Genomic DNA, 26,003 nt, shown 5'->3' with positions numbered 1-26,003 from the left:
CAATCTCCAAATTTTTATCAGATAGCTTTGGGAAATAAATGGGCGTAAGAGGGGGGCCAGTTGCCCTCCAAACTTTTTTGTCACTTAAAAAGAGCCCTAAAACTTTTAATTCTCATTCGAATGCGCCCTCTTTCGATCTTCTCGGACTATTAGTTCGATACGATCATCCCTGAAGGGAAAAAATAATTCGATACGATCATCCCTGAAGGGGGAAAAAAAACAAATAAACAAAAATAAATTAACACGCATCCGTGATCTGTCTTTTTGCAAAAATAGCAAAATTATGCATTTTTGTATAAACGAGCTTGACATTTTAAAAATAGAATTCTCGGGTGTGCTGAATCTGATGGTGTAATTTTCATCATAATTCCTTGAATTTTAAGGGGGTTTCCCCCCTATTTCAAAAATCAAGCAAATTTTCTTAGGCTCGTAACTTTTGATAGGTAACACTAAACTTAATGAGTTACATATATTTGGAATCAGCATAATAAGCTATTTCTCTGGTGTATCTATAGAACTCAGAATTGCGGTTTTTACAGCTTCGGTTACTATTGAGCCGAGTCACTCCTTACTTACAGTTAGTTTCTAAGTTACATGCCTGAAAAATTTGCCTTATTTTCGAAAAAAAGGGGGAAACACCTCATAAAAGTCAAAGAACATTAATGAAAATCACACGATCAGATTCAGCGTATCGAAAATCCCTACAGTAGAAATTTCAAGCTTCTATCTGCAAGAATGTGGAATTTTGTATTTTTTGCCGGAAGAAAGATCACGGATGCGTGTTTATTTGTTTTTTCCCCCAGGGGTAATCGTATCAACCCAGTGGTCCTACAATATCGCAGGAGGGCTCATTCGAATGGAAATTAAAAGTTCTAGTGATCTTTTTAGGTGACAAAAAAATGGATTGCAACTAGGCCCCCTCCCACGCTCATTTTTTCCCGAAGTCACTGATTAAAATTTTAAGATAACCATTTTGTACGGCATGGTCGAAAAATATAATAACTATGTCTTTGAGGATGATTAATCCCCCACAGTCCCCAGGTGAAGGGCTGCAAGTTATGAACTTGGCCCAATGTTTACATATATTATTGGTTATTGGAAAGTATACGAACTTTTTCTGGGGGAATTATTTCTGGTAGTGGGAAGGATCAGGGGTTACATGGGAGGATCATTCCATGGAGGAATTTTTCATGGGGAAGGAAAATTACTATGATGGGGGCACTGGATTTTCCAGCATTATTAAAAAAAAGACCATAAATTATTAAAAAAAGTGTTTCAACTGAAAGTAAGGAGCAACATCAAAACTTAAAACGAACAGAAATTATTACGTATATGATTGGGTTCGTCCCCTAGTCAATACCTCACTCTTTACGCTAAAGTTTTTTTAGTACTTTCATAAGAACTATTTATTCTAATTAACGGCCTTTGTAATTAAGGGGTAATTCTTAAAGTATTGGAAAAAAATCTGATCTTTAGCGCAAAGAGTGAGGTATTGACTGGGGGGCGAACCCCCTAATATACGTAATAAAAATATACGAATATAGAAATTCGTTACTTAAGTTAATTCGTAAGTTACGTATATTTTTTACTAATAAAAATGTTCGTAAATAAAACTAAAAAACTTTCGAGAAAGCCATTTAACCAAAAAAAAGTAAAATTAATATGCAAATTTCGTTTTAATTACTTCTTTTTTTATTTAATATTAGAATAAAACACGCAATTGGAAGTATTTATGGAAGTATTGCTATTGGAAGCAGTATTTTGACCTCTGCACAGATTCCAAAAACTGACGGGAGTTTTTGTCTTCAGTGAAGTCATATGAAGCTTAAGTCTGTATAGGGTTCTAATGGGATATTAAGGAAAGTATTAAAAGGGAGCAGGGTCAATTGTCGATAGTTTCGCTTATCTTAATGTCAAGATGCATCACAAAACTTTTTTTTTAGTATCTATTTAATTAACCTTCACGAAGAAAGAAAACTTTCTCAATAGACAAACCCTAACGCTTTTCCTTTTCGTGAAACTTTTGATAAGTTGTTCAGAATTCATCATATTCTGCGCATTGATTGTACAAGTTCTTGGAAAGGGAGTTAGTAGGAGTAGGACAAGCGCTTTCTTGTCATGACAATTACTGTACAAAATGGCAATCTCAAAATTGTGATCAGATAGCTTTGGGAAATAAATGGGCGTAAGAGGGGGGTCAGTTGCCCTCCAAACTTTTTTGTCACTTAAAAAGAGCACTAGAACTTTTAATTCTCATTTGAATGCGCCCTCTCCCTATCTTCTAGGACTATTAGTTCGATACGATCATCCCTGAAGGGAAAAAAAACAAATAAACAAAAAAAATGAACACGCATCCGTGATCTGTCTTTTTGCAAAAATAGCAAAATTACGCATTTTTGTATACGCGAGCTTGAAATTTTTACAATAGAATTCTCGGGTATGCTGAATCTGATGGTGTAATTTTCATCATAATTCCTTTAATATTAGGGGGGTTTCCCCCCTATTTCAAAAATCAAGCAAATTTTCTAAGGCTCGTAACTTTTGATAGGTAAAACTAAACTTAATGAGTTACATATATTTGGAATCAGCATAATAAGCTATTTCTTTGGTGTATCTATAGAACTCAGAATTGCATTTTTTACAGCTTCAGTTACTATTGAGCCGAGTCAACCCTTACTTACAGTTAGTTTCTAAGTTACATGCCTGAAAAATTTGCCTTATTTTCGAAAAAAGGGGGAAACACCTCATAAAAGTCAAAGAAAATTAATGAAAATCACACCATCAGCTTCAGCATATCAAAAAACCCTACAGTAGAAATTTCAAGCTTCTATCTGCAAGAATGTGGAATTTTGTATTTTTTGCCAGAAGAAAGATCACGGATAAGTGTTTATATGTTTGTTTTGTTTTCCAGGGGTAATCGTATCGACCCAGTGGTCCTAGAATATCGCAGGAGGGCTCATTCGAAAGGAAATTAAAAGTTCTAGTGCTCTTTTTAGGTGACACAAAAATCGATTGCAACTACGCCCCCTCCCACGCTCATTTTTTTCCAAAGTCACTGATTAAAATTTTAAGATAACCATTTTGTACGGCATGGTCGAAAAATATAATAACTATGTCTTTGAGGATGATTAGTCCCCCGCAGTCCCCAGGTGAAGGGCTGCAAGTTATGAACTTTGCCCAATGTTTACATATATTATTGGTTATTGGGAAGTATACAGACTTTTTCTGGGGGAATTTTTTCTGGTAGTGGGAAGGATCAAGGGTTACATGGGAGGATCGTTCCATGGAGGAATTTTTCATGGGGGGAAGGAAAATTAGTATAAACAAAAAATCGCGAAGAAAGGAAACGAGGACAATTAACAGCCAGTGAAAAAATTGAAAAATTATGCAAATATTTCGGTCAAGACCTCCGCTTGACCGTCCTCAGTGCAGAATAAAACTGATAAAAATATAAAAACCAAACCTTAAATAAAAACACGAAACTAAAATTGAACGACCCTTTCCTAGTAACGGTGAAAGGTTACCCTTTCACCGTTACTAGGAAAGGGTCGTCCAATTTTAGTTTGGTGTTTTTATTTTAAGGTTTGGTTTTTATATTTTTATCAGTTTTATTCTGCACTGAGGACGGTCAAGCGGAGGTCTTGACCGAAATATTTGCATAATTTTTCAATTTTTTCACTGGCTGTTAATTGTCCTCGTTTCCTTTCTTCGCGATTTTTTGTTTATCATGATTAGCCAGTGTGGTCTCAGAAATTATTTACGACAATTACTATGAAGGGGGCACTGGATTTTCCAGCATTATTTAAAAAAAGACCATAAATTATTAAAAAAAGTGTTTCAACTGAAAGTAAGGAGCAACATCAAAACTTAAAACGAACAGAAATTATTACGTATATGATTGGGTTCGTCCCCTAGTCAATACCTCGCTCTTTACGCTAAAGTTTTTTTAGTACTTTCATAAGAACTATTTATTCTAAATAACGACCTTTGTAATTAATGGGTCATTTTTAAAGAATTGGAAAAAATCTGATCTTTAGCGTAAAAGAGCGTGGTATTGACTGGGGGGCGAACCCCCTAATATACGTAATAAAAATATACGAATATAGAGGTTCGTTACGTAAGTTAATTCGTAAGTTACCTATATTTTTTACTAATAAAAACGTTCGTAAATAAAACTAAACAACTTTTGAGAAAGCCATTTAACCAAAAAAAAGTAAAATTAATATGCAAATTTCGTTTTAATCACTTCTTTTTTTCATTTAATATTAGAATAAAACACGCTATTGGAAGTATTTATGGAAGTATTGCTATTGGAAGCAGTGTTTTGACCTCTGCACATATTCCAAAAACTGACGGGAGTTTTTGTCTTCAGTGAAGTCATATGAAGCTTAAGTCTGTATAGGGTTCTAATGGGATATTAAGGAAAGTATTAAGAGGGAGCAGGGTCAATGGTCGATAGTTTCGCTTATCTTAATGTCAAGATGCATCACAAAACTTTTTTTTTTAGTCTCTATTTATTTAACCTTCACGAAGAAAGAAAACTTTCTCAATAGACAAACCCTAACGCTTTTCCTTTTCGCGAAACCTTTGATAAGTTGTTCAGAATTCATCATATTCTGCGCATTGATTGTACAAGTGCTTGGAAAGGGAGTTAGTAGGAGTAGGACAAATCCTTTCTTGTCATGGCAATTACTGTTTGTTTTGTTTCAAGATGTCTCTTATTTCTTCTTTGTTTCTATTCCTAGCGAAGTGGATTGGTGCTCTGGATTTAGGATCCTTTGTCCGAGAGGACGAGGGTTCGAATCCTAGTGTACTCAATTATTTCGTTTGGGACGGGGGTCAGTAGCGTGACTCTGTAAGCTAAGCCAGATTTGACCCAGCTTTAAATGGGTACCTGGAGATATCTATGGAAGGTAAACAGGAAGGGTTTGCGAAATCACTGGATGGTTGACCCCCCCCACCCCACTGCACTTCCTGGCTGAAGGGCCACGAAACGGAGATCAGCACCGTCAAAAGGGACTTTAAAGTCCAATGCCATATTCCTTACTTTTTTTATTCTATTTATTTAGTCTTTTTTCATTAAAATTTTGTTTAAACAATTTACATTCAAGCAGTTTGATATTTTACAATGAAAAAAATCGTTCAGTGTAATCTTATTGTTTCATTGCTATGAATACAATGGTACATATTTGGGAATTGTCTTATTTCCATAACTTTACACCCCTCCTTTAATCTCTGAGGGGTCCTTCAATTTATCCTTATCAGGATAACTAGTAGCCAAATAGGGAGGAGTCCAGATTATTTTCTTCACCAACAGTTGTTATTTGTTTTCACCAAACTTGACATTTTGCAAAAATTTGCACAAGTTTTGATTCTTTGATTTACTACTTCACCCTTCTACTTCCTCCCAAGAGTAAAACATATGAAGCCGTCAAAACTAAACATTTATGTTTATTTCGAAGTATACATGGTTGGTCTAACCAAGGAAAAATGCAGGAACAGATTTCTTAGAGTTCGCATGCCTCAGAACCTAACTTAAAAATAAACAACAAAAAATCAAAACTGAAATCAAATTTGTTTTATCTTGTAGGGTACCGAAATTAGTAAGCTGCTATCCTGACTTTGGAAACTTTAAATTAATAATGTACTACCCTAACTTTATTTCCCAATGAGTAACGGCCAGGGTACCAAGTACCTGATTTTACTGAGAGCCTTTTTAAACTTTTGGGGAACAATACAAAATACAACCATCTTAAGTTGCCCCAACTACGATATTAGGTAATTTGTATAAGGATACTTGTGCAAGAACTTGGAACACAAATAAATTTTCAACCTCAAAGACACGGAAATTTTCTGTTTGATAAGGAAAATGTAAGGTAAGAATAGGAAACCTGGTATCGAAGTTTGTGGTTGGTTGCAAAATATCTGGTCTTAGCTTTGGAAATTTTACCACATGTTTTATCTGATTTCTAATAATAATATGAAAAATAAGTGACAAAACATATATAAGCTAATGAGTATCCTTGTGTAGTTAGTAATACGGTATTTATCAGAATGAAGGCAGTTTATGTTACTATCCTGGCCACGGCTATTGGTAAGCTCCTTCTCTATATAATCAAAACTTAAAGCTAAATCGTTAGTATTTTTCGGTCTTTATTGTTAAAAAAAAGTGTCTAAAGTGGATCCTTTTTTAACCAAAGATAAAACCAATTATACACTCTCTGATTTTTTTTATTCCGTTCTAAATTCCTACATTCTTACACATTTAACTCAACAGTTTGGTTTTCAATTTCATAGTATACACCTTTCAAACATTTCGAAAACACTTTTAACCTATAGCTTGAAATGTTTAAATATGAGGAACATCTTATAAATATTATTTTCTAAATGTAAAATATTTTTTAACAGTCCTTGTTTAAAATTTTATTTTCAAGAAGAGATATCAACTTGGGAATACTCTTACCAGAAAACGAATTAAAGGATTCTTTCAAATGTATTATGATATTTAAAACTCTGTCAACATATTCAGTTTTTTAAAAGCTGATAAACTATGAAAGAGCGTAATTCTGATTCTTAATTTCAGTTTTTACAATTTATTGTTACTTCATTTTTATTGTCCTCCTAAATTGAATTTACAATGTAATGTTTACCATCGATTTTTGTTTATTCATAATTTTAAACGGGTTGTATTTTATACAACTTATGGAAGCTATGGAGAAAAAGTTTCCGTCACCTATAAGCTGAAATAGTGATTTTATGCGGGACTCAAACTTTATACACTGTGTATGCTTGTCGTTATTGTGCATTTAATTAAAAAAAAACTTTTCCCCAAAAACAAGTTTTGAAAGAAAAGTAAAGAGCTCCATTAAGCCAAGAATAAGAAAAAAAAAAGTCAAATAATCTTCAAAGCCTAAAACTACTACAAGTCACTATCAATAAATAAATGAAACTCAAAACGAACAGGATTTACAATAAATAGCCGAATCAAACTCAAAACGAGCGGAAATTAACATGAGCAGGGCTGACAACACCAATGCCTTCACGTGACTAGAACAAAGTTTGTGCTTTAGTGGAATAAAATAAAAACAAGTTTTTTTTAACTGAAAGTACGGAGCGACATTAAAACTTAAAACGAACAGAAATTATTCCGTATATGAAAGGGGCTGTCCCTTCCTCAACGTCTCACTCTTTACGCTAAAGTTTTTTTTTATCGTTCTAAAAATAGAGTGCGAGAAAGAGTAGAACTTTGGCGTAAAGAACGAGGCGTTGCGGAGGGGACAGCCCCTTTCATATACGGAATAATTTCTGTTCGTTTTAAGTTTTAATCTCACTCCTTACTCTCAACTGAAAAAACTGGTTTTTCATTTAATGTCTGAACGTTTTTGAATTAAAGCAGGTTTTGATTTTGGCTTACCTTACATGAATAATTAAAGTGAAATTTTCATGTTAATTTAATTTTTTTGGCTAAATGGCCTTCTCAAAATTTTGTTCGGATGATTTTGAGAAAAAGCGGGTGGAGGAGGTAGCCTATTTGCCCTCCAATTTTTTTGGCTACTTAAAAGGGTACTAAGACTTTTAATTTTATTTACGAACATTTTTATTAGTAATAAATATACGTAACTTACGAATCAACTTACGTAACAAACTTCAAAATTCGTATGTTTATTACGTATATTAGGGGGTTTGCCCTCTTGTTAACACCTCGCTCTTTACGCTATAATACAAATTTTGTTCCGATTCTTCGAGAATGACCCTTTAATCAAAAAGGCCGTTTAATTAGAATAAATAGCTCTTATGAAAGAACTAAGAAAACCTTAGCGCAAAGAGAGAGGTATTGACTAGGGGGAAAACCCCCTGTCATACATAATAATTTCTGTTCGTTTTAAGTTTTGATTTTGCTCCTTAATTTCAGTTTAAAAACTTTTGTTTTAATTTAATTTCTGATAGTTTTTTTAAATAATGCTGAGAAATCTGGCATCCACTTCATAGCAATGTCCCTTCCCCCATGAAAATTTCTGTATACTTCCCAATAACCAATACTATATGTAAACATTGGGCAAAGTTCATAACTTGCATCCCTTCTCTCGGGGACTGTGGGGGATTAAGTCATCCTCAAAGACGTAATTATTATATTTTTCAACCATGTTGAACAAAATGATTGTCTCAGAATTTTGATCAGGTGACTTTGGGAAAAATTGAGCAAGGGAGGGGTTCCAGTTGCCCTCCAATTTTTTCGGTAACTTAAAAAGACCACTAGAACTTTTAATTTTCGTTCGAATGAGTCCTCCATCGACATTCTAGGACCACTGGGTCGATACGATCGCCCCTGGGGGAAAAAAACATGCATCCGTGAGCTTTCTTCTGACAAAAAGTACAAAATTCCTCGTTTTTCAAGATAGGAGCTTGAAACCTCTACAGTAGGGTTTTCTAATACGCTGAATCTGATGCTGTGATTTTCATTAAGGGTCTATGACTCTTAGGGCATGTTTCCTCCTTTTTTTGGAAAATAAGACAAATTTTTTCAGGCCCGTCACTTTTGATGGGTAAAACTAGACCTGATGAAAATTATATATTTGAAATCAGCATAAAAATCTAAGTGTTTTGATGTAGCTACTGGTATCAAAATTCCGATTTTATAGTTTCGGCTACTATTGAGCCGGACCGTTCCTTACTTAAAGTTCGGTACCACGAACTGTTTGAAAAAAAAATATATCATTGATTGTTGCTTTAATTGACATATACTAACATTTATTGCTTAAAGTTTTGATGATATTTTATTCATAAAAGTAAGAAAAGTGAAAACATTTTAAATGAATTTTGTTTTCAGTAAAGAGCAAATTGTGTTCTGGTCTTGAGAAGTCACGGGGCCCTACTCATATTAATTTTTCCCCGTTTTGAGTTTGACTCGGCTATTTATTGTAAATTCTGCTCTTTTTGAGTTTCATCTATTAATTGGTAGTGATTTCTCGTAATTCTACGATTGGGAGATTATTTAAATTTATTTTTGTTCATTCTTGGCTTAATGGAGCCTTTTACTTTTGATGAACTTGTTTTGTGCCCAAAAAAAGAAAATCATTTTTTGTTAGTTTCTTATTGACATAGTCTTTTTCGTGAAAAAAAACAATATTTTTTTCTTTTCAGTTTTTCAAACAGTTTGTGGTAACAAACTGTAAGTAAGGAGCGACCCAGCTCAATAGTAACCGAAACTCTAAAAAACGGAATTTTGATACCAATAGATACATCAATAGAATCATATTTTAATTCTGATTTCAAATATATAACGTTCATCAAGTTTTGTGATTTCAAATATATAACTTTCATTTAGTCCTACCCATCAAAAGTTACGCACCTGAGAAAATTTGGCTGATTTTCAAAAAAAGGGGGAAAGACTCCCTAAAAGCCATAGAACTTTAATGAAAATCACACCATCATATTCAGCGTATCAGAAACTCTACAGTAGAGGTTTCAAGCTCCTATCTACAAAAATGTGGAATTTTGCATTTTTTTGCCAGAAGAAAGATCACGGATGCGTGTTTATTTGTTTTTTTGTTTTTTTTGTTTTTTGTTTTTTTTCCAGGGGTGATCGTATCGACCCAGTGGTCCTAGAATATCATGGGAGCTTTCGTTGGAACGGAAATTAAAAGTTCTAGTGCCCTTTTTAGGTGATCAAAATAAATGGAGGGCAACTAGGCCCCCTCCCACGCTCATTTTTTTCCCAAAGTCACCTGATAAAATTTTTTAGATAGCCATTTTGTTCAGCATGGTTGAAAATATGATAACTATGTGCTTTATGATGACCTAATCCCCCGAAATCCCCGGGAGGAGGGCTGAAAGTTATGAACTTTACCCAATGTTAACATATAGTATTGGTTATTAGGAAGTATACAGACGTTTTCAGGGGGAATTTTTTCTGGCTGTAGGGGGGTGGGTGGGTCGGGGGTTATTTGGGAAGATCTTTCCATGAAGGAAGTTTTCATGGGGGAAGGGACATTGCTATGAAGGGGGCGCCGGATTTTCCAGCATTATTTAAAAAAAAGATCAGAAATTAAATATAAAAAAAACAAGTTTTCCAACTGAAAATAAGGAGTAACATCAAAACTTAAAACGAACACAAAGTATTACGTGTATGATTGGGTTCACCCCCTAGTCAGTACCTCGCTCTTTAAGCCAAAGATTTTTTAGTACTTTCATAAGATCTATTTATTCTAAATAACAGCCGTTGTGGTTAAGGGGTCATTTTTAAAGAATTGAACAAAATTCGAACTTTAGATTAAAGAGCGAGGTATTGGCTAGGGAGCGAGCCCCCTAATATACGTATTAAAAATATATGAATATTGAAGTTCGTTACGTAAGTTAATTCGTAAGTTACGTATATATATTACTAATAAAAACGTTTGTAAATAAAATTAAACAAGTTTCGAGAAAGCCATTTAACCAAATAAAAGCAAAATTAATGTGCAAATGTTCTTTTAATTATTCATGTACGGTGAGCCAAAATCAAAACCCGCATTAATTCAAAAAGTTCGAAAATTAAATAAAAAAAACAAGTTTTTTTTAACTGAAAGTAAGGAACGACGTTAAAACTTAAAACGAACAGAAATTAAAAAGTATATGAAAGGGGCTGTCCCCTCCTCAACACCTCGCTTTTTACGCTAAAGTTTGACTTTCTCACAACTCTGATTTTTTTTAAACAATTAAAACTTTAGCGTAAAGAGCGAGGCGTTGAGGAGGAGACAGCCCCTTTCTTAAACGGAATAATTTCTGTTCGTTTTAAGTTTTAACGTTGTTCCTTACTTTCAGTTAAAAGACTTGTTTTTTCTATTTAATTTTCTATAAGAATCCATAGTATGGGCTGCTATTTGTAGGTTGGAGAAACTTCTTCAACAATTTTGAATCCTGGCACAAGTAGTATTTTGTAGTTCAATTTTGAAGATGACCTGAAAATAATACTTACCAATAATTCTAATAATTCAAAAAAATACTCCAAATAATTCTATCTATGCTCTTTGACAACCTCGACACACTTACATTGTTTTTGTTTATTTAAATTGTAAGAGCACAAGTAGAAATAGTAGTATCGCTAAATGTGTCAACTTAATACCCTCAGTCGTTCTCGATATATTCCTGAAGTGTCTTATTGGCAACCATAAGCACAATGCCACATGATGTATTTTAAAACAACATTTAGTTTTAAAGAATAGTGGGCTAATTGCATAATTGTGGGGGTTGAAACGCTTAATATCCCTAGGGACTTGGTTGTTGGATAGTTCTACTAAGCTGAACAAAATGGCTGTCTGAAAATTTTGACTTGATCGGTTTGGAAAAATGAATGAGCTTGATAGAAGGGCTGCTTGCTATCCAATCTCTTGTTACTCTTAAAAAGGGCGCCAGAACTCTTAATTTTAAATTGAATTAGCTCCTTTAAAAGTTCCAATGATATTTCTAGCTATTATAGAGTGGTGCTGCCTATGATATTCCTCAGATGCCCTTTGAAAACTTGCATGCATACAGTTTTTCTGTAATTTTCATACAGTTTTGCACGTAAACAGTGGGCAAAGTTAATGACTTTCAGCCCTTCCCCCGGGGACTGTGGAAAATTAAGTCATACTCAAACACATAGTTATTAGATTTTTCGACTATGCTTAACAAAATCACTATCTAAAAATTTTTATCGAGGGACTATGGGAAAAAAATGAGTGTTGGAGGGGTCGTAGTTGCCTTCCATTTTTTTGCTCACATAAAAAGGGCACTAGGACTTTTAATTTTTGTTAGAATGAACCATCTCTCCATGTTCTAGACGAACTGGGTTGATACTGGCACTAGGACTTTTAATTTCTGTTAGAATGAACCATCTCTTGATGTTCTAGGCTCATTGGGTTGATACTATCACCCCCGAAAAAAAGAAATAAAAAAAAAAATAAAAAAAATAAAATAAACACGCATTTGTGATCTTTCTTCTGGCAAAAAATACAAATTCCACAATTTTGCAGATAGGGTTCTCTGATTCACTAAACCTGATGACTTGATTTTTGTTCAGATTATATGACTATTAGGGGGTGTTACCCCCTTTTTTGAAAATCAGACAAATTTTCTCAGGCACGTAACCTTTGATGGGTAAGATTAAACTTAATACAACTTTTATATTTAAAATCAGCGTAAAAATATAATTATTTTGATATAACTATTCATATCAAAGTTTCGTTATTTAGAGAGTCAGCCAAACCAATTATCAAGCCCTGCAGTGTAAATGAAGAACTAGTTTTACCAACAAATCTCTGCAGCACTAAGCTGCTCGTAGCTGTGCACTCACCTCTGCTGCCCCCAATCTATTTAAAATTTAACTCTTTACCCTCCCATGAAGAGCCAATTTTCTTTTAATTCTTAACTGTGATGTCCCCCCGCATCATTCGAGAAGACATAATTTTCATTTGGTAGATGAATGCCCAAAAAGCACAATGTTTGAAAGTCATCCGTAGAATGTGGTCATCTTAACTTTATTTAGAGCTCATGAAAGTGGGATCAAACAACGTTTTTCGTACGGTATATTGCTTAATATGCGGTTACTTATCTGAAGTTTTCTGAGTAGTATATCAGGTTTCGTATGTTTTGAAGCATCGATGGGTCTCAAACTTTTATTTGGAAGTTTTCCACGAAGCAAATAATTTGGGCATGCCAAGAGTATGTCCCAGGAAGAAGAAGAATCTTTGTTTTATCTATGTGTGTGCAGCCACATTTGTATCTTGGTTGCCCATTTTGGGGTATGAAATATCTCTTGTCAATGAAGAATCAAATATGTTAAATTTGCATCTAATGGAGACATCAGTTACACATTCCTACCCAGTTTAAATATGGAATTTTTCGTTAACTTTATATTTATCCTTTTTTAGCTACTCGTTTTCTATTTATCTCTCTCTCTCTCCCTTTCTCCTTCTCTCCTGAGACTTCGTTACCACGAACCGTTTGAAAAAGCTACCTTTAAAAATAAATACAATACATCAGGATAACTTAGGAAAATATTTCTATGTGTATAAAGTAATTTCATATTTATGAAATTTCATGTCGTCTTGCAAACTTTTGACATTACTACACTATAAAATTACAGGAGAGACAAGATCATAGATTTCAGAAAACAACCTCAAAACCACAATTCGGCATTCGGGATCGACTTTCCCGAGTTCTTTCGAAGAAATCTAGAAGAGTTGCAAAATTTTGTTCTCGAGTTCTCAGAGTGAAAATTTAATGTTCTGTAGGAGTTAGACATAAAATTGTTCTAAGAAAAACATTACTTCCCTATTAGCATAATGTTTTGAAACCATGTATAATATGAAGAAAAACTTTTTTTTCTGGAAAATAACTGGAAATTTTACAAACTTCACAAGAACTTTTCTGTCCCGTTTCATGATTCCCAAAATCCAGGAAAAATTTTGAGTTCGTATCTTTTAACACTTTGAAGCTGCAGACCGCTGATAATAAGAGAAAAAGCAGCTGCAGAAACACTAGCGTTAAACAGAAAAATAATAAGAGAAGGAAAACTTCACAGCCCTGAAGCTCGTTTGCAGAGTTTGCTCTTAAAATATTATCTATATCTAAGACACCTTGTATGTTCCATGTATCTGTCCTTTTTTTACTTTTAATTGTGCATCTCCCTTTAATTTTTATTTGTCCTCCCCGTAAAAATATTTTAGCTCAAAACCTGAAATTTCATCTCCCTGTTCTAAGATATTATCATTTCTAAGAAAAAAGTATAATTGTTTTTTTTTATTGCAGTTGCTCAGCCATACCCTGAAGCTGCAGATTCTGATGAGAAGGAGCTGAGTGAAAGGTTCTTCAGACGTAAGTAGCCCTTTTTAGTAGCGACTTATATCAAAGTTTCTGATATATTTCATTGGCTTTCCAACTTTTTTTGTCTTTTTAAATTGTTGCAGTGACAACAGGCTAAAGTGTCAAATATGAAGCGCGTTTATTGGATAGCATGACCCATAGAAGTGAATTTTGTTTGGCACCTGATCCTGAGATTACTTATTCTGACACCCAAATATTTGTTTTATCCATTGCTTCAATTTTTTTCTGTTGCTGTATAATAAAAATTTAAATAAAATTGGATGAAAGGTCCTCACACAACAAGTTTTTAAATAGTTCGTGGTAAAATAACTGTAAGTAAGGAGAGACATGGCTCAATAGTAGCCCAAACTCTACTAAAACTGAGTTTTGATAAAAGTAGATACATCAAAATAATTGATTTGTTATGATGGTTCAAATTAAATAAACTTTATTAAGTTTGTTACTGCTCATCAAAAGCTACGGACCTGAGAAAATTTGCCCTGAAATTTTTTGGATCTGAAAATTTTCCTAATTTTTGAAAAAAGGTGGGAGACACCTAAAACACGTCAAGTGATCCTCACGAAAATCACATCAGTCAGATTTGGCACATCAGACAGTCACAAAAAGTCAGATATGGCATTTCAGAGAACCCTATTGTAGATGATTCAAGCTCCTATGTACAAAAGTGTGGAATGTTTGCAGAAGAAAAATCCGAGAGACGTGTTTATTTCTTTGCTTTTTTTTCAAGGATGATCGTACCAAAGAAGTGATCCTGTAAAGTCGGAAGAGGGCTCATTTATTAAGAAAACAAAAGTTCTAGTGCCCTTTTTGAGTAGCCAAAAAGATTGGTTAGCAGCTAGCCCCCCCCCTCTCCCAGGCCAATGTTTTCTCCAAAACAGTTTGATAAAAATTTTGATATTGTCATTTTATTTAGCATAGTTGAAAGGTCCAAAAATTATGTCTTTGGGGATGTCATGATCCCCCAAAGGCCCTAGGAAAAGGGCTCCAAGTTAAAAAATTTGAACATTGCTTACGTATAGTATACGTTATTGGAAAGTATACAAACATCGTTTTTAGCGGGAGGAGGGGATTTTCCGCTTGTAGATATTGACTGTGGTGAAACTTTTCCATTTGTTGGTAAGTTTCCGGGGGTAATCTTTCGGGGGAAATTTAACACTGAGTGAATTTCCCAAAATTCTCTTACGAAATTTAATAAAAGAACATTTTTTTTCTAGCTGAAAGTAAGGAGAACATGAAAACTTAAAAGCAACAAAAATTATTAGGTATATAAAGGGGTTCCACCCTCCTCAGTACCCCACTCTTCACGCTAAAGCTCTTTAGCTTTTTAAAACAGCCTCTAATTGTTCTAATTGAACGACCCTCGCATTTCAGGATTCATTCCTGAAAAATTGGGATAAAAGGTCAAACTTGAGCGTAAAGAGTGAGGTATTGAGGAGGAGGAACCCCCCTGGTATATATAGTAATTTCTGTTGGTTTTAAGTTTTAAATTTGTCCCTTACTCTCAGTTGAAAAAAACTTTTTTTCTACTCAGTTTCTTATCTTTTTTTTAAATAGTTCTGGGAAACTATTTGCTCTATTGCTCTATTGAAAGATTATCTAGACAATTCAATCCCGGTGAAAATTTACCCCGGACAACTTTCCTTAACATCTCCACATGTAAAATCGAGTCGGCAAAGAGAAAGTAAGACAGATAAAAAGGATTTCGTATAGAAATTCTGGCTTATTCCCCCAGTGTTAAATTTCCCTCTAAAAGCTCACCCCCCCCCCCCCCGAAAACTTACCTCCCCATGGAAAACCCTCTCAGCAAGAAAGTTCACCCTCCCCTCACCCAAAAATGTATTCATACTTCCGAATAATAAATACTATACGTAAACAATTGACAAATTTCATAACTTAAAGACCTTTCCCCAAAGGACTGTGAGGGTTCATGTTATCTCCAAAAGTATAAATATTTTACTTTTCAATTAAGTTGAACAATATTACTATTTAATTAAAAGTTGGTCGAACGACCTTGGGGAAAAAAGAGTGTGGGGAAGGAGCTAGCTGCCCTCAAATCTTTACCTTCACTTAAAAAGGGCATTCAAACTTTTAATTTTCATTCGAATGATCCCTCTCTCGATATTCTAGGACAATTGGTTTTATACGATCACCCCTGGGAAAAAAAAAACACGCATCCGTGATCTTTCTTTTGGCAAAAATGCAAAATTCCTCATTTTTGAAGATGGGAGCTTGAAACATCTACAGTAGGGTTCTCTGATATGCTGAATATGACGATGTGATATGTCTTTAAGGTTTGTTTCCCCCTTTTTTCGAAAATCAAGCAGATATTCTCAGGCTCAGATACTTTGAGGAGTGAAAATAAACTTAATAAATCTTATATATTTAGAATCTGATTAAAGAAAGGAGAATTATGCAAAGGGAGATGCAGAGGGAGGATTCCGACATAATTTGAAAACGGGTCAGATATTAAAATTCTTTTTCAAATGGAAATATGCGAAGGAGTTTTTTTTAGGTGAAATCATCCTCAAGAAATGTTCCCTGGGGATTTTCAGCGAGGATAGAATTTTCCAGGGGGAATTTTCCGTGTAAGGAAGATGGATTTCTCGACATTGGTTAAAAATAATCAAAAATTAAATGAAAAAACAGATTTTTCAACTGAAAGTAGGGTGCAACATTGAAACTTAAAATAAACAGAAATAATTCCGCATATTAGGGGCTTGCCCCCTCCTCAATACATCGCTCTTTAGGCTAAAGTTTATTTATTTGTCCCAATTGAAACAAAACGACATTTGAAACACAAGGACCGTTCAATATGAATAATAAGAATTTTTAAAAGTTCAAAAAAACTTTAGCGTAAAGAGTGAGGTATTGGGGAGGGAACAATATCTCATACAAGGTGTAATTTCAATGTTGCTCCGTTATTTCAGTTGAAAAGACTTCTTTTTTTTTCAAGGAAAAGTAGTCTTGACAAGATGCACTCCAGCTGCCACGAGTCAGTGAAAATTTAAAAGGGAATCTACGTCCCCAACTACAGCTTAAAAGTATTTTCAATGTCGTACTACCAAATTTGTCAAAATAAAGTCATAGACTACCCCCAATTCTAAGCTAAGTAAAATAGTTTTGCCAAATCACGAAAATACAGGGATGGGCAAGGATTTTTTCAATTTTGAAAATGAAGACATGAAGAATGTTTTTTTTTAAGTCAAAGAAGAGGAGGAAAAGGCATTTTTGATTTCTCTAATTTTTTACAATGAAAATGAAAAAAGGTATTCAATGAAATATTTTTGAAATAAAATAAATATTCGTGCTAAAACACCCCCTTCTTTTTGGAAAAAAAGAACATGTAGATTAAAAATATAATTTTAAAACAAGGTTGTTTTCTTTCCCATCCGTGTGCCAGTGTTTTACAGCAGTAGTCAGCATCTGTTTCTGAATGTTTCGTTTTTGTTTTGTTTGTGTCAGATGAATTAGAGTCATGTGCTTTTTGAATTTCTTTTTTGTGCCCCATCTGGTTTTAATTGATGGGTATTAAATGCATTCATTCATTCATCATTAATGGTACGACTAGTAAAACTATCCGTCTCGGAACAAATGATGCGAATAAATTATTTAAATTTTCATTGCGAAACTGGTGTTTTGATAGAACCGCTTTATTGTTCTTACACCCATTTGAACATAAATTTAATTTACCCATAGATTTTTTAACTTAAACTTTTATTTCAAGCAAAAATTGTACTTAAATTTATTTATAGATTTTAATTTCAACTATTTTAGCTCAGGGAGGTTTTGGAGGCGTGGGGTACAACCAAGGATACAATCAAGGATTTGGCAGTGGATATGGTGGTTCATATGGGAATGGCTTTGGCTACCAGCCATACGGTTACCAGCCCGGGTCTGGGTTTGGTGGTGCTGATGTTGCATTTACCAACACTGGTCCCTTGGGAAGACCTGCCCTGAGCTACCAGGCACCAGGGCTAAGCATTAATCTTAGAGAGAAAGAGAAGAAAACCAAACGCGGAGCTATTGCAGAAGCTGAGCCTGAGACAGATCCAGCTGAAAAGGAAGAGCCAAAAGAAAAATTTTTTGGTAAGTATTCTTTACCTAAAAAAATAAGTCACGGAATACTTAATGCTAACAAACTGAATATGAAACTACTTAAAGTAGACCAACTAATATTCATTTGCAGAGAAAAAAATAAACAAAAATGATCCAAGCAAAAACTAATCATGAAAGTCAACAATGATAGTATGACCAAAAAATTAAAAATGAGTTAGTAATTTCTGTAAAAATAAGTTTTTAAAAGCTACAACTCTGAAAAAAATGTAAGGACCGATAGTAGCTCTGGCAAATATGATTTACAATATACTATATATATATATATATATATATATATATATATATATATATATATATATATATATATATATATATATATATATATATATATATATATATATATATATATATTCGGAAGTTAAAAATCATAGATATACAAACCAAACAGTAGCACTATTTGCCCACTATCGCGCTGTATGATCGAGCAATAGCACTGAACTATCGTGTCATAGGTGTTCAGGCTGTTAAACACAAACAGTACCTGAAGGATGTTTACGTAAAGTGCAGCGCACTGAGACCCTTCTTTACATTTGTGTCAATTCACCTTTTAAGCATATTTTTAAAACTCTATCGCAAGTCCCCAATTGAATCGGTTCTTTGCGCCTCGGAAATCTCAATCAAAACATCAAAGAACATTATTCAAGTGGACTGCCTGATGAAAACAGCAATTTAACTGGACTGCTGAGCGGAAGCGATGCAGAAGCGAAGCAGAAGCGGAGTAGAAGCAAAAAAGAGAGGAGTGCCCGTATAGATACGTTTTCTTGGGCTGTGTCTGTCCACTCTAAGATATTTTGAAGCCCCTGATGAGAATAGTAATGTATTAACATTTGAAAAGCGTCTCAGTTGTTCGACACCAAGAACCAATCATAGTTTTGACATGTCTCCTTGTAACAAAATAACTTTTCCTCTTGACACATTCCTTGTGAAGACTCTTCAGTCGGTCGGCTGTGACTTCACTGCCATTTGTATGGAAAAATGCGAGGAAAGGTTTATTCCTTTTCTACTCAGCCAAAATAACAAAACAGCCGGAATAATATGGCGCGAATCAGCATCTTTGTCCTTCCTACGTATATGTTTATGTATATGTTTGTTCCAAGACCATGAAATCGGGATATTTGCTTGAGTAACTCATTTTAGATTTCTTTTTGTTGTCCATACCAGGACCCTGTATGGAAAGCTAGTTCACAGAGAAGCATTCCCACTTCTATTAGGCTGAAAACTTGCTAAAGAAAAAGAAATTAAAGAGCCATGAGAGACTATGGTTTAGACCTTCTAACTCTTCGTGGGAACAACAGTGTCCCCATGTTTTAAACATGAACAAACGTAGTCCTCAACGTTTTGAGCAAAATGAACTGAAAGATTCCATCAGAAATATTAACCTTTCAAAGATGCTTCAACCAAGAAAAAAAAACGATTTTCTCTAATCTGGAGAAACAATGAAAGATACCACACACAAGAACATAAATTTATCTTTTTTTGCAACAATTAAATAAAAAAAACTAGGTGTTTCAACTGAAAGTAAAGAGCAACATCAAAACTCAAAACTAACAGAAATTATGACGTATATGAGAGGATTACTCCTCCACAACACCTCGCTCTTTACGCTAAAGATTTGTGGTACTTAAAAAAAAGCCTCTTTATTGTTCCAATTCAACGACCATAATGTTTCAGGAGTCATTCTTAAGGATTGGGACAGAACTCCAATTTTAGCGTAAAGAGCGAGGTGCTGTGGAGGTTTAATCCCCTCGTATACGTAATAATTTCTGTTTGTTTTAAGTTTTAATGTTGCACCTTTCTTTCAGTTGAAAAAACTTGTTTTTTTATTTTAATTTCTTATGGTTTTTTAAACAATGTCAGGAAATCTGGCTACTCATTCACTGAAAAATCCTTCCTCTCCAAGGATTTATTCCCTAGACAATTCAATCCTGGTGAGAGTTCACCCCGGACAATTACTCTTGATCTCTCCACGCGTAAAATTGAGACGAAAAGAGAAAGCAAGACATAAGAAGAATTTCGTATAGAAATCCTGACAAAATCCTTCAGTGTAAAATTTCCCCTTAAAAAATCGCCCCATAGAAACTTCCCTCCCCATGGAAAATTATTCCCCAGAAAAATACCACCAACGGAAAATCCTCCCCCCCCCTCCCAAAAAAAAATTGCATACTTCCCAATAACAAATGCTAAACGTTAACAATAGGCAAATTTTGTAACTTAAAGACCTATCCCCAGGGGCAGTGGGAGGGTCATGATATCCCCAAAGGCATAGTTTATCGGCCTTTCAACTATGCTGAACAAAATGGCTATCTAAAAATTTTGATCGGACGATTTTCAGAAAAAAGGTGTGGGAAATGGCCTAGTTGACCTTTTAGGGTCTCTTGAAAAGGGCACTAGAACTTTTAATTTCCGTTCGAGTGAGCCCTCTCATGATATTCTAGGACCACTGGGTTGATATGATCATCCCTGGAAAAAGAAATGCAATAATAAACAAACAAATAAACGTGCATGCGTGTTCTTTAAAAAATTTCATATTTTTTCAGATAGGCACTTGAAACTTATACATTAAGGTTATCTGATACGCTAAATCTGATGGCATGATTTTCCTTAAGATTCTATGACTTTTGAGGGATGTTTCCACCTTTTTTCAAAAATAAGGCAAATTTTCTCAGGCTCATAATCATTAATGGGTAAGATTATACTTATTGAAACTTATATGTATGAAACATGTATAAAACCGTAATTCTTTTGATGTATCTACTGGTATCAAAACTTTGTTTTTTAGAGCTTCGGTCACTGTTGAGCCGGGTCACTCTTTACTTACAGTTCGTTACCACGAACTGTTTGAAAATGGCCGACTTTCACTTTGGACAGCAAAGTGGCTATCAGAAATATTCTTGTGTTGTGTGCACTTCTGATAGCAAAGGGCAAGCAAAGGATGCTTACCCTCTAACCATGCCTTTTCAAGACCAGAACATAATTTGCACTTTACTGAAAACACAATATGTTTAAATGTTTTCACTTTTTTTGGTTAAATAAGTAAAAAGCTTATTTTTTAATCACTTTTTTTACCCATTTTTTATTTTAAAATTTTAGGTATATTAAACTGACAATCTATGGTCTTTTTTTATTCAGTAAAACCAAAGTTATGTTCTGGTCTTGAGAAGTCATGGGGGTTATCAGCCCTGCTCTTGTTAATTTTTGCTCGTTTTGAGTTTGACTATTTATTATAATTTCTAAATTAATAAATGAGTTTGGCTATCTATTATAATTTCTGTTCGGTTTGAGTTTTACTTAATTGTTGAAAGTTATTTGCGGTAGTTTTACGCTTGGAAGATTATTTGACTTTATTTCTGCCCATTTTTGGCTTAATAGAGCTCTTTACATTTCTTTGAAAACTTATTCTGTGGTAAGTCTTTCAAGTTAATACAAATATATGACACTGTCATTCAGCCAGAGGGGAGGCTGGGGGCACCCCCCCCCCTTGCCTCCTCCCCTTATGGGCGCCCATGCCTATCAGGCGTAGTTTAGGAAATTAGAAATATATATTGGAGACCCAGTTCTTTGAAAACACCTAAGCCAGCTTATAGTTACAGGAGCCAAAAGTTATGGTAAAAAAGATCATTAGAGCCTATCTATTTTTCAGGTGGATTTAGACGACCAGTTGCAACAACTTCAACCACTTTGACACATACATCTATTTCCAAAAGACCAGGTAAGTTTTATAACAGTTATAGGCCTTTTTTATAGAGTAAAGCAATATTAATTGCGCAAGGTCTATTTTTATCACAAAATATAAAAACTTAACTTACTCGTTAATTTGGAAAAAAATTTCTATACCGACAAGTGTTAGATAGGTAATTTGGTAAGATACCTAGCTGCTCCCCAAGACACCAATTCGATGGGAGGGGGTAATTGAACATATGTCTCATTAAACCTCTGCTCCCACAATTTGGAAGCTACCGTTTAACTACTTCTATAAAAATTGATATAAAACAAAATTACCCCCTTCCTTTCATTTTGATAAGTACCTATTTTTCTATAAAAATTTGAAAACAATTCCCCCACTTTCTTTTATTGAATTGACATCTATGACTGTTAGGATAGGAATATTTAGACCCCAACATGATATATAGGCAATTTTGGTTAATTTTATTGTAAATTGATTTTTATTTTATTTTTCTATTCGAAATGTGTATACGACATACAGAAATGTGTACCACACAAATTTTGTTTTTTATCAAATACAAATACAATAAAAACCAAAAAATTAAATTACTGCTCTTTTAATTTTTTTAAACCAACCCCAGCCTTTCAACGAATAAAAAGGCTAATGGTATCAAGAGATCACTGCTATAACCAAAAAAACTTTAAAATTTCTTCAGTCAAAAAATCATTCAAAATTAAAACACCTCAGAAACACCCATTCCCTTATTGTCTCACCCTCAGTAATTATCTGAAGATCCCCAAGTCAACGAGGCACAAAACACCCTTATTTTCTCTATTGACTATTTGACTTAAATCCATGTTGAAAAGTCACTCCACATTTCAGGCCAAATATGCCGCATAGGAAATTAAGATCTTGTGCTCTTTTGTTGCACGAAGGCTAGATAGAAAACTCGAACTCCTAAGCATCATTTTTGACCCCAAAGGATGGAAGATTTCGAACGGCTTATCTGATAAACTTGGTGCATGTTATTTTCAGAGGTTCAATACGCTTAAATCATAAAAGTAATTTGATTAGTACTCCAAGAGCAAAACAGGGGAATCATTAATACATATTATGGGCTACAGTAACAAAATCAAATTTTTGTTTTATATTAGGCTATTCTTTGGAATTTCAAGAGCACAGCGTGCGCAGTGCGCAGTCTCTTCACTATATTTAAATCTAAAAATTAACTTTTATGACAAAAAGGTTCCTCGTCCCTAAATTAATGCGTCAGAATTTTTTCAATCTTTCTAAATGTGCACTTGTAGTTAGTATAGTAAAGTAAACATTACAGAAAAGCAAAATTAACATAGAAACAGGCTTGTCAGTTGGAGGGAGGGGAAAGGGAGGGAGGAGGGAATGGGGAAATTTACTCCGCTCTAAGTGTCTCTCCCCTCCCTCTCCTCGAATTTGCAACTACCTTGATTTTGGTATTTTCATCGAAAAAGCTCTGATATTTTTATTGAATAAAATAAAAAACCAACAGAATTGACACCACCTAGATTTGGAAAATACAACCCCCCCCCCTGAAATATTCGTGAGCAGACACTCTTCAAAGAAAATCAAAAGATAATAAGCCTGAGGTCAAAGAAGATATTTTTTTTAGATATCCTTATGCATTTGCCCTCATAAAATAAGGTTATATTTATATATGCATAAATACAAAAACTAATTTAAAATAACTAAAAAGGTTCACGTATTTCAAAACTTCTTAGTACCCTTCGTCAACTATTTCCAGCAGCAAAACTTTGAAATAAATTTGAAAATTTTTGGCAACTTTGCCAGCATTTACATTTCACACACGTGTCAGTCCTAGACAATCTGTTAAATATGTATTTCCCCTTCTCCCCAAAAAGTCTAAAAAATAAGTAGGTTTCATGTCAAAACACTATGCAGTAATTGGATTTGAACTTGAGAATAGTGGTATTGCGGTCTTGTGAGGATACTTTCACTGCTACTTTTCTATTCGAGACAGATAGGTTTTTGAAGTTCAATCTATTTTGTCATAGTTAGTGCTTTTGTTGGCAAAGGCCATTTTACCTCCATGATTCCCTTCTCACCTGACTATGAATGCTCCGCCTGGACTGGCTCCAAGAAATGAGTACTCTCTTTGGATAAGGGATCCAGAAGAGTTTACTTTGCAACCCATATCCCGCTCAAAAGCTGCATTAACCACGGGCTTGAGCATCTGTGTATAATTTGTTGTCTTTGCCTGGTGACATTTTGAATAAAGTAGCTGCCAAAAATAGGAGCAAAGCTCTTTTCGCTCCGGTTACAGATTGCACTAGCTACTAATAAGGTAATTCAATTTTTGCGATGCTCCATTCAGATATTATTATTGCTATTGCCCTGTAGCTTTGCAGCCTCTTCGATAGACTTCTGTTTTCTGTAAAGGTGCAAAAAGTCTGTTTTAGTAGCTTAAAATGCTTCAGAATCCAGGTCAGGGATTCTTTCATTTAGGCCAAAGTTTCTATCCTCTTCCACTAGTTCTCTTCTTTTCCCACGTAATTTGTTGAAGCAGATTGAAGAAAAAATATTTTCCAGGCCAAATATTTTTCCTTCTGTTCGCGATGTAGGTCTGGTGCTTTGCAAGTCTTTTTAGATCCTAATCTGGCGTAGAGTCACCACTTTCGCGAAATATTTCACAACAAGCCAAGTAACTTCTATCATACCTAATTCCTGCTACCCCTGGAACTGCTCCTGTTATGCAATTATGCAAGTGTTCTCAAACACAAGAAAATAATGGTCTTAAAAAAGTCTATTTGTGTGGACAAGACTTATGCCACCAATAAAGTTACCGATTTACTTTTGGCTGGGTTTTGCCGGTTTACCAAGTTCGTTTTTTTTATTATATTTCTTATTTCTGTTTCCTCAATAATGTCTTCAAATTACTACTGAATATCTGAATATGCTGAATATCTAATGTTCTACAGCGTTTGAAAGTACTTTAGGCCCTTCATCACACCAAAACTTATTATTCAAGGATACAATTTTGTTTCCTCTAAAAATGTACAATCTTCAATGATAAAATCTGTCTTCAATTTCAGAGCCATTTTATTAACCTCTCTTAGTCAGAACCTTTCTAAGTGTCTTAGATCCTCCTTTGTATTCCAATTGGATACTGTTTCTTATGAAGATATGTTCTTCTGATTGAACTTTATGTTGTTGAAAGAAGCCTCATTGAAAATGTCTTTATGAAAGGAAGATGTGAAGGATAAGGGAAATGAAACTCGGCAATCTTTACTTAAGCGGTGCACAAATTAAGATGAAATGAAACGAAAGGCTACAAAGCCAGGTAATACTTTTTTTTGTATTATATGTCAGATATAGACATCGAAACATAATTCTCATTTTGAGAGTCTAAGAACAAGTGCATAATCCCTACAAACTTACGTAGAGTACTTCCAATTATAAAGTCATATTTCAGTTTTAAAAAAATTGTTTGTTGTTTTTATCTGTTTGCATTGTTAGTGACAGTTAGTGACAATGTGTTTGCATAGTTAGAAAGACAAAAAGGGTTAAGAATATTATGTTATGTTTCACTATAATAAAATTATCAATTTTTCAGGGTATGGTCTTGGCGGTGGTTTCAATTCGGGCCTCAATGGCTATGGCTACAATCGTCCTGGCTTTAACAATGGGTTTAATCAGCATCTAGGCTACCAACCAGGATCTGGCTACAATGGAGCTAATGTTGCTTTCACAAACGTTGGCCCTAATGGCCGCCCTGCTCTAAACTATCAAGCACCAGGACTCAGTGTAGATATTCGAAAGAAACAAAAACAAGGATAAATCAGATACTACATGACCAGTCAATTCCTTACAAATATTCTAATATTTTATAAATCTTATTTTGAATAACATATATTGCATACCTTTTACTTTAGTTCTTCCTAGGCAATCAAAAGGCACCTAGTGAATCCAGCAAGTCACCATTCATTTCTAAATATATTCTGCTGTTCTGGCGTCCTTATCTTTTTAATTTTTCTCTGGCAGCCATTACAGCGCAATTCTGGGGAGTATATCTTAAAATACACAGATTAGTGGTGTAAAATGGAAAAAAGTAGGGGGGAGGGTATGTATACGCCAAAATTTTGAAAAATATCTTTTATGGTGATTATTCAAAAAATAATAAATACACCCCCTACATAAAAAATATATAGCCTCCCCACCTAATATTTATATATATATGATATATATGTGCTTCGCCACCGAGTCCCAGTGCTCGGCACGCGGCAGGCTTCTAGATATAGATCAAATAAAAAAAAACAAGTTTTTTTTTAATGAAAGTAAGGAGCGACATTAAAACTTAAAACGAACAGGTATTATTCCGTATGTGAAA

General features: G+C 34.3%; 1 protein-coding gene across 1 annotated transcript; it reads left to right on the top strand.

Annotated features, from left to right (window-relative positions):
* Positions 1-6,002: 6,002 nt before the first annotated feature.
* Positions 6,003-25,540, top strand: LOC148951672 (uncharacterized). Its single transcript, XM_089090420.1, has 5 exons — positions 6,003-6,094; positions 13,768-13,833; positions 17,617-17,928; positions 21,599-21,667; positions 25,230-25,540. The coding sequence occupies exons 1-5, from the start codon at positions 6,055-6,057 to the stop codon at positions 25,451-25,453; spliced, it is 711 nt and encodes a 236-aa protein (XP_088946546.1). The 5' UTR covers positions 6,003-6,054; the 3' UTR covers positions 25,454-25,540.
* The last annotated feature ends 463 nt before the right edge of the window (positions 25,541-26,003 follow it).

The sequence above is a fragment of the Artemia sp. Qi Xiang Cuo genome, chromosome 6, assembly GCF_049724085.1.
Source record: "Artemia sp. Qi Xiang Cuo chromosome 6, ASM4972408v1, whole genome shotgun sequence".
NCBI classification, from domain to species: Eukaryota; Metazoa; Arthropoda; class Branchiopoda; order Anostraca; family Artemiidae; genus Artemia; species Artemia sp. Qi Xiang Cuo.
The sequence above is the reverse complement of the archived record's forward strand: the minus strand, read 5'-3'. Positions and strand labels throughout refer to the sequence as shown.

Bases quoted from the DNA above. Each gene is read 5' to 3' on its own strand.
- LOC148951672 (XM_089090420.1), top strand. From the start codon at position 6,055: ATGAAGGCAGTTTATGTTACTATCCTGGCCACGGCTATTG. The intron at 6,095-13,767 runs GTAAGCTCCTTC...TTTTTATTGCAG, and splicing joins TATCCTGGCCACGGCTATTG to TTGCTCAGCCATACCCTGAA. The intron at 17,929-21,598 runs GTAAGTATTCTT...TCTATTTTTCAG, and splicing joins GCCAAAAGAAAAATTTTTTG to GTGGATTTAGACGACCAGTT.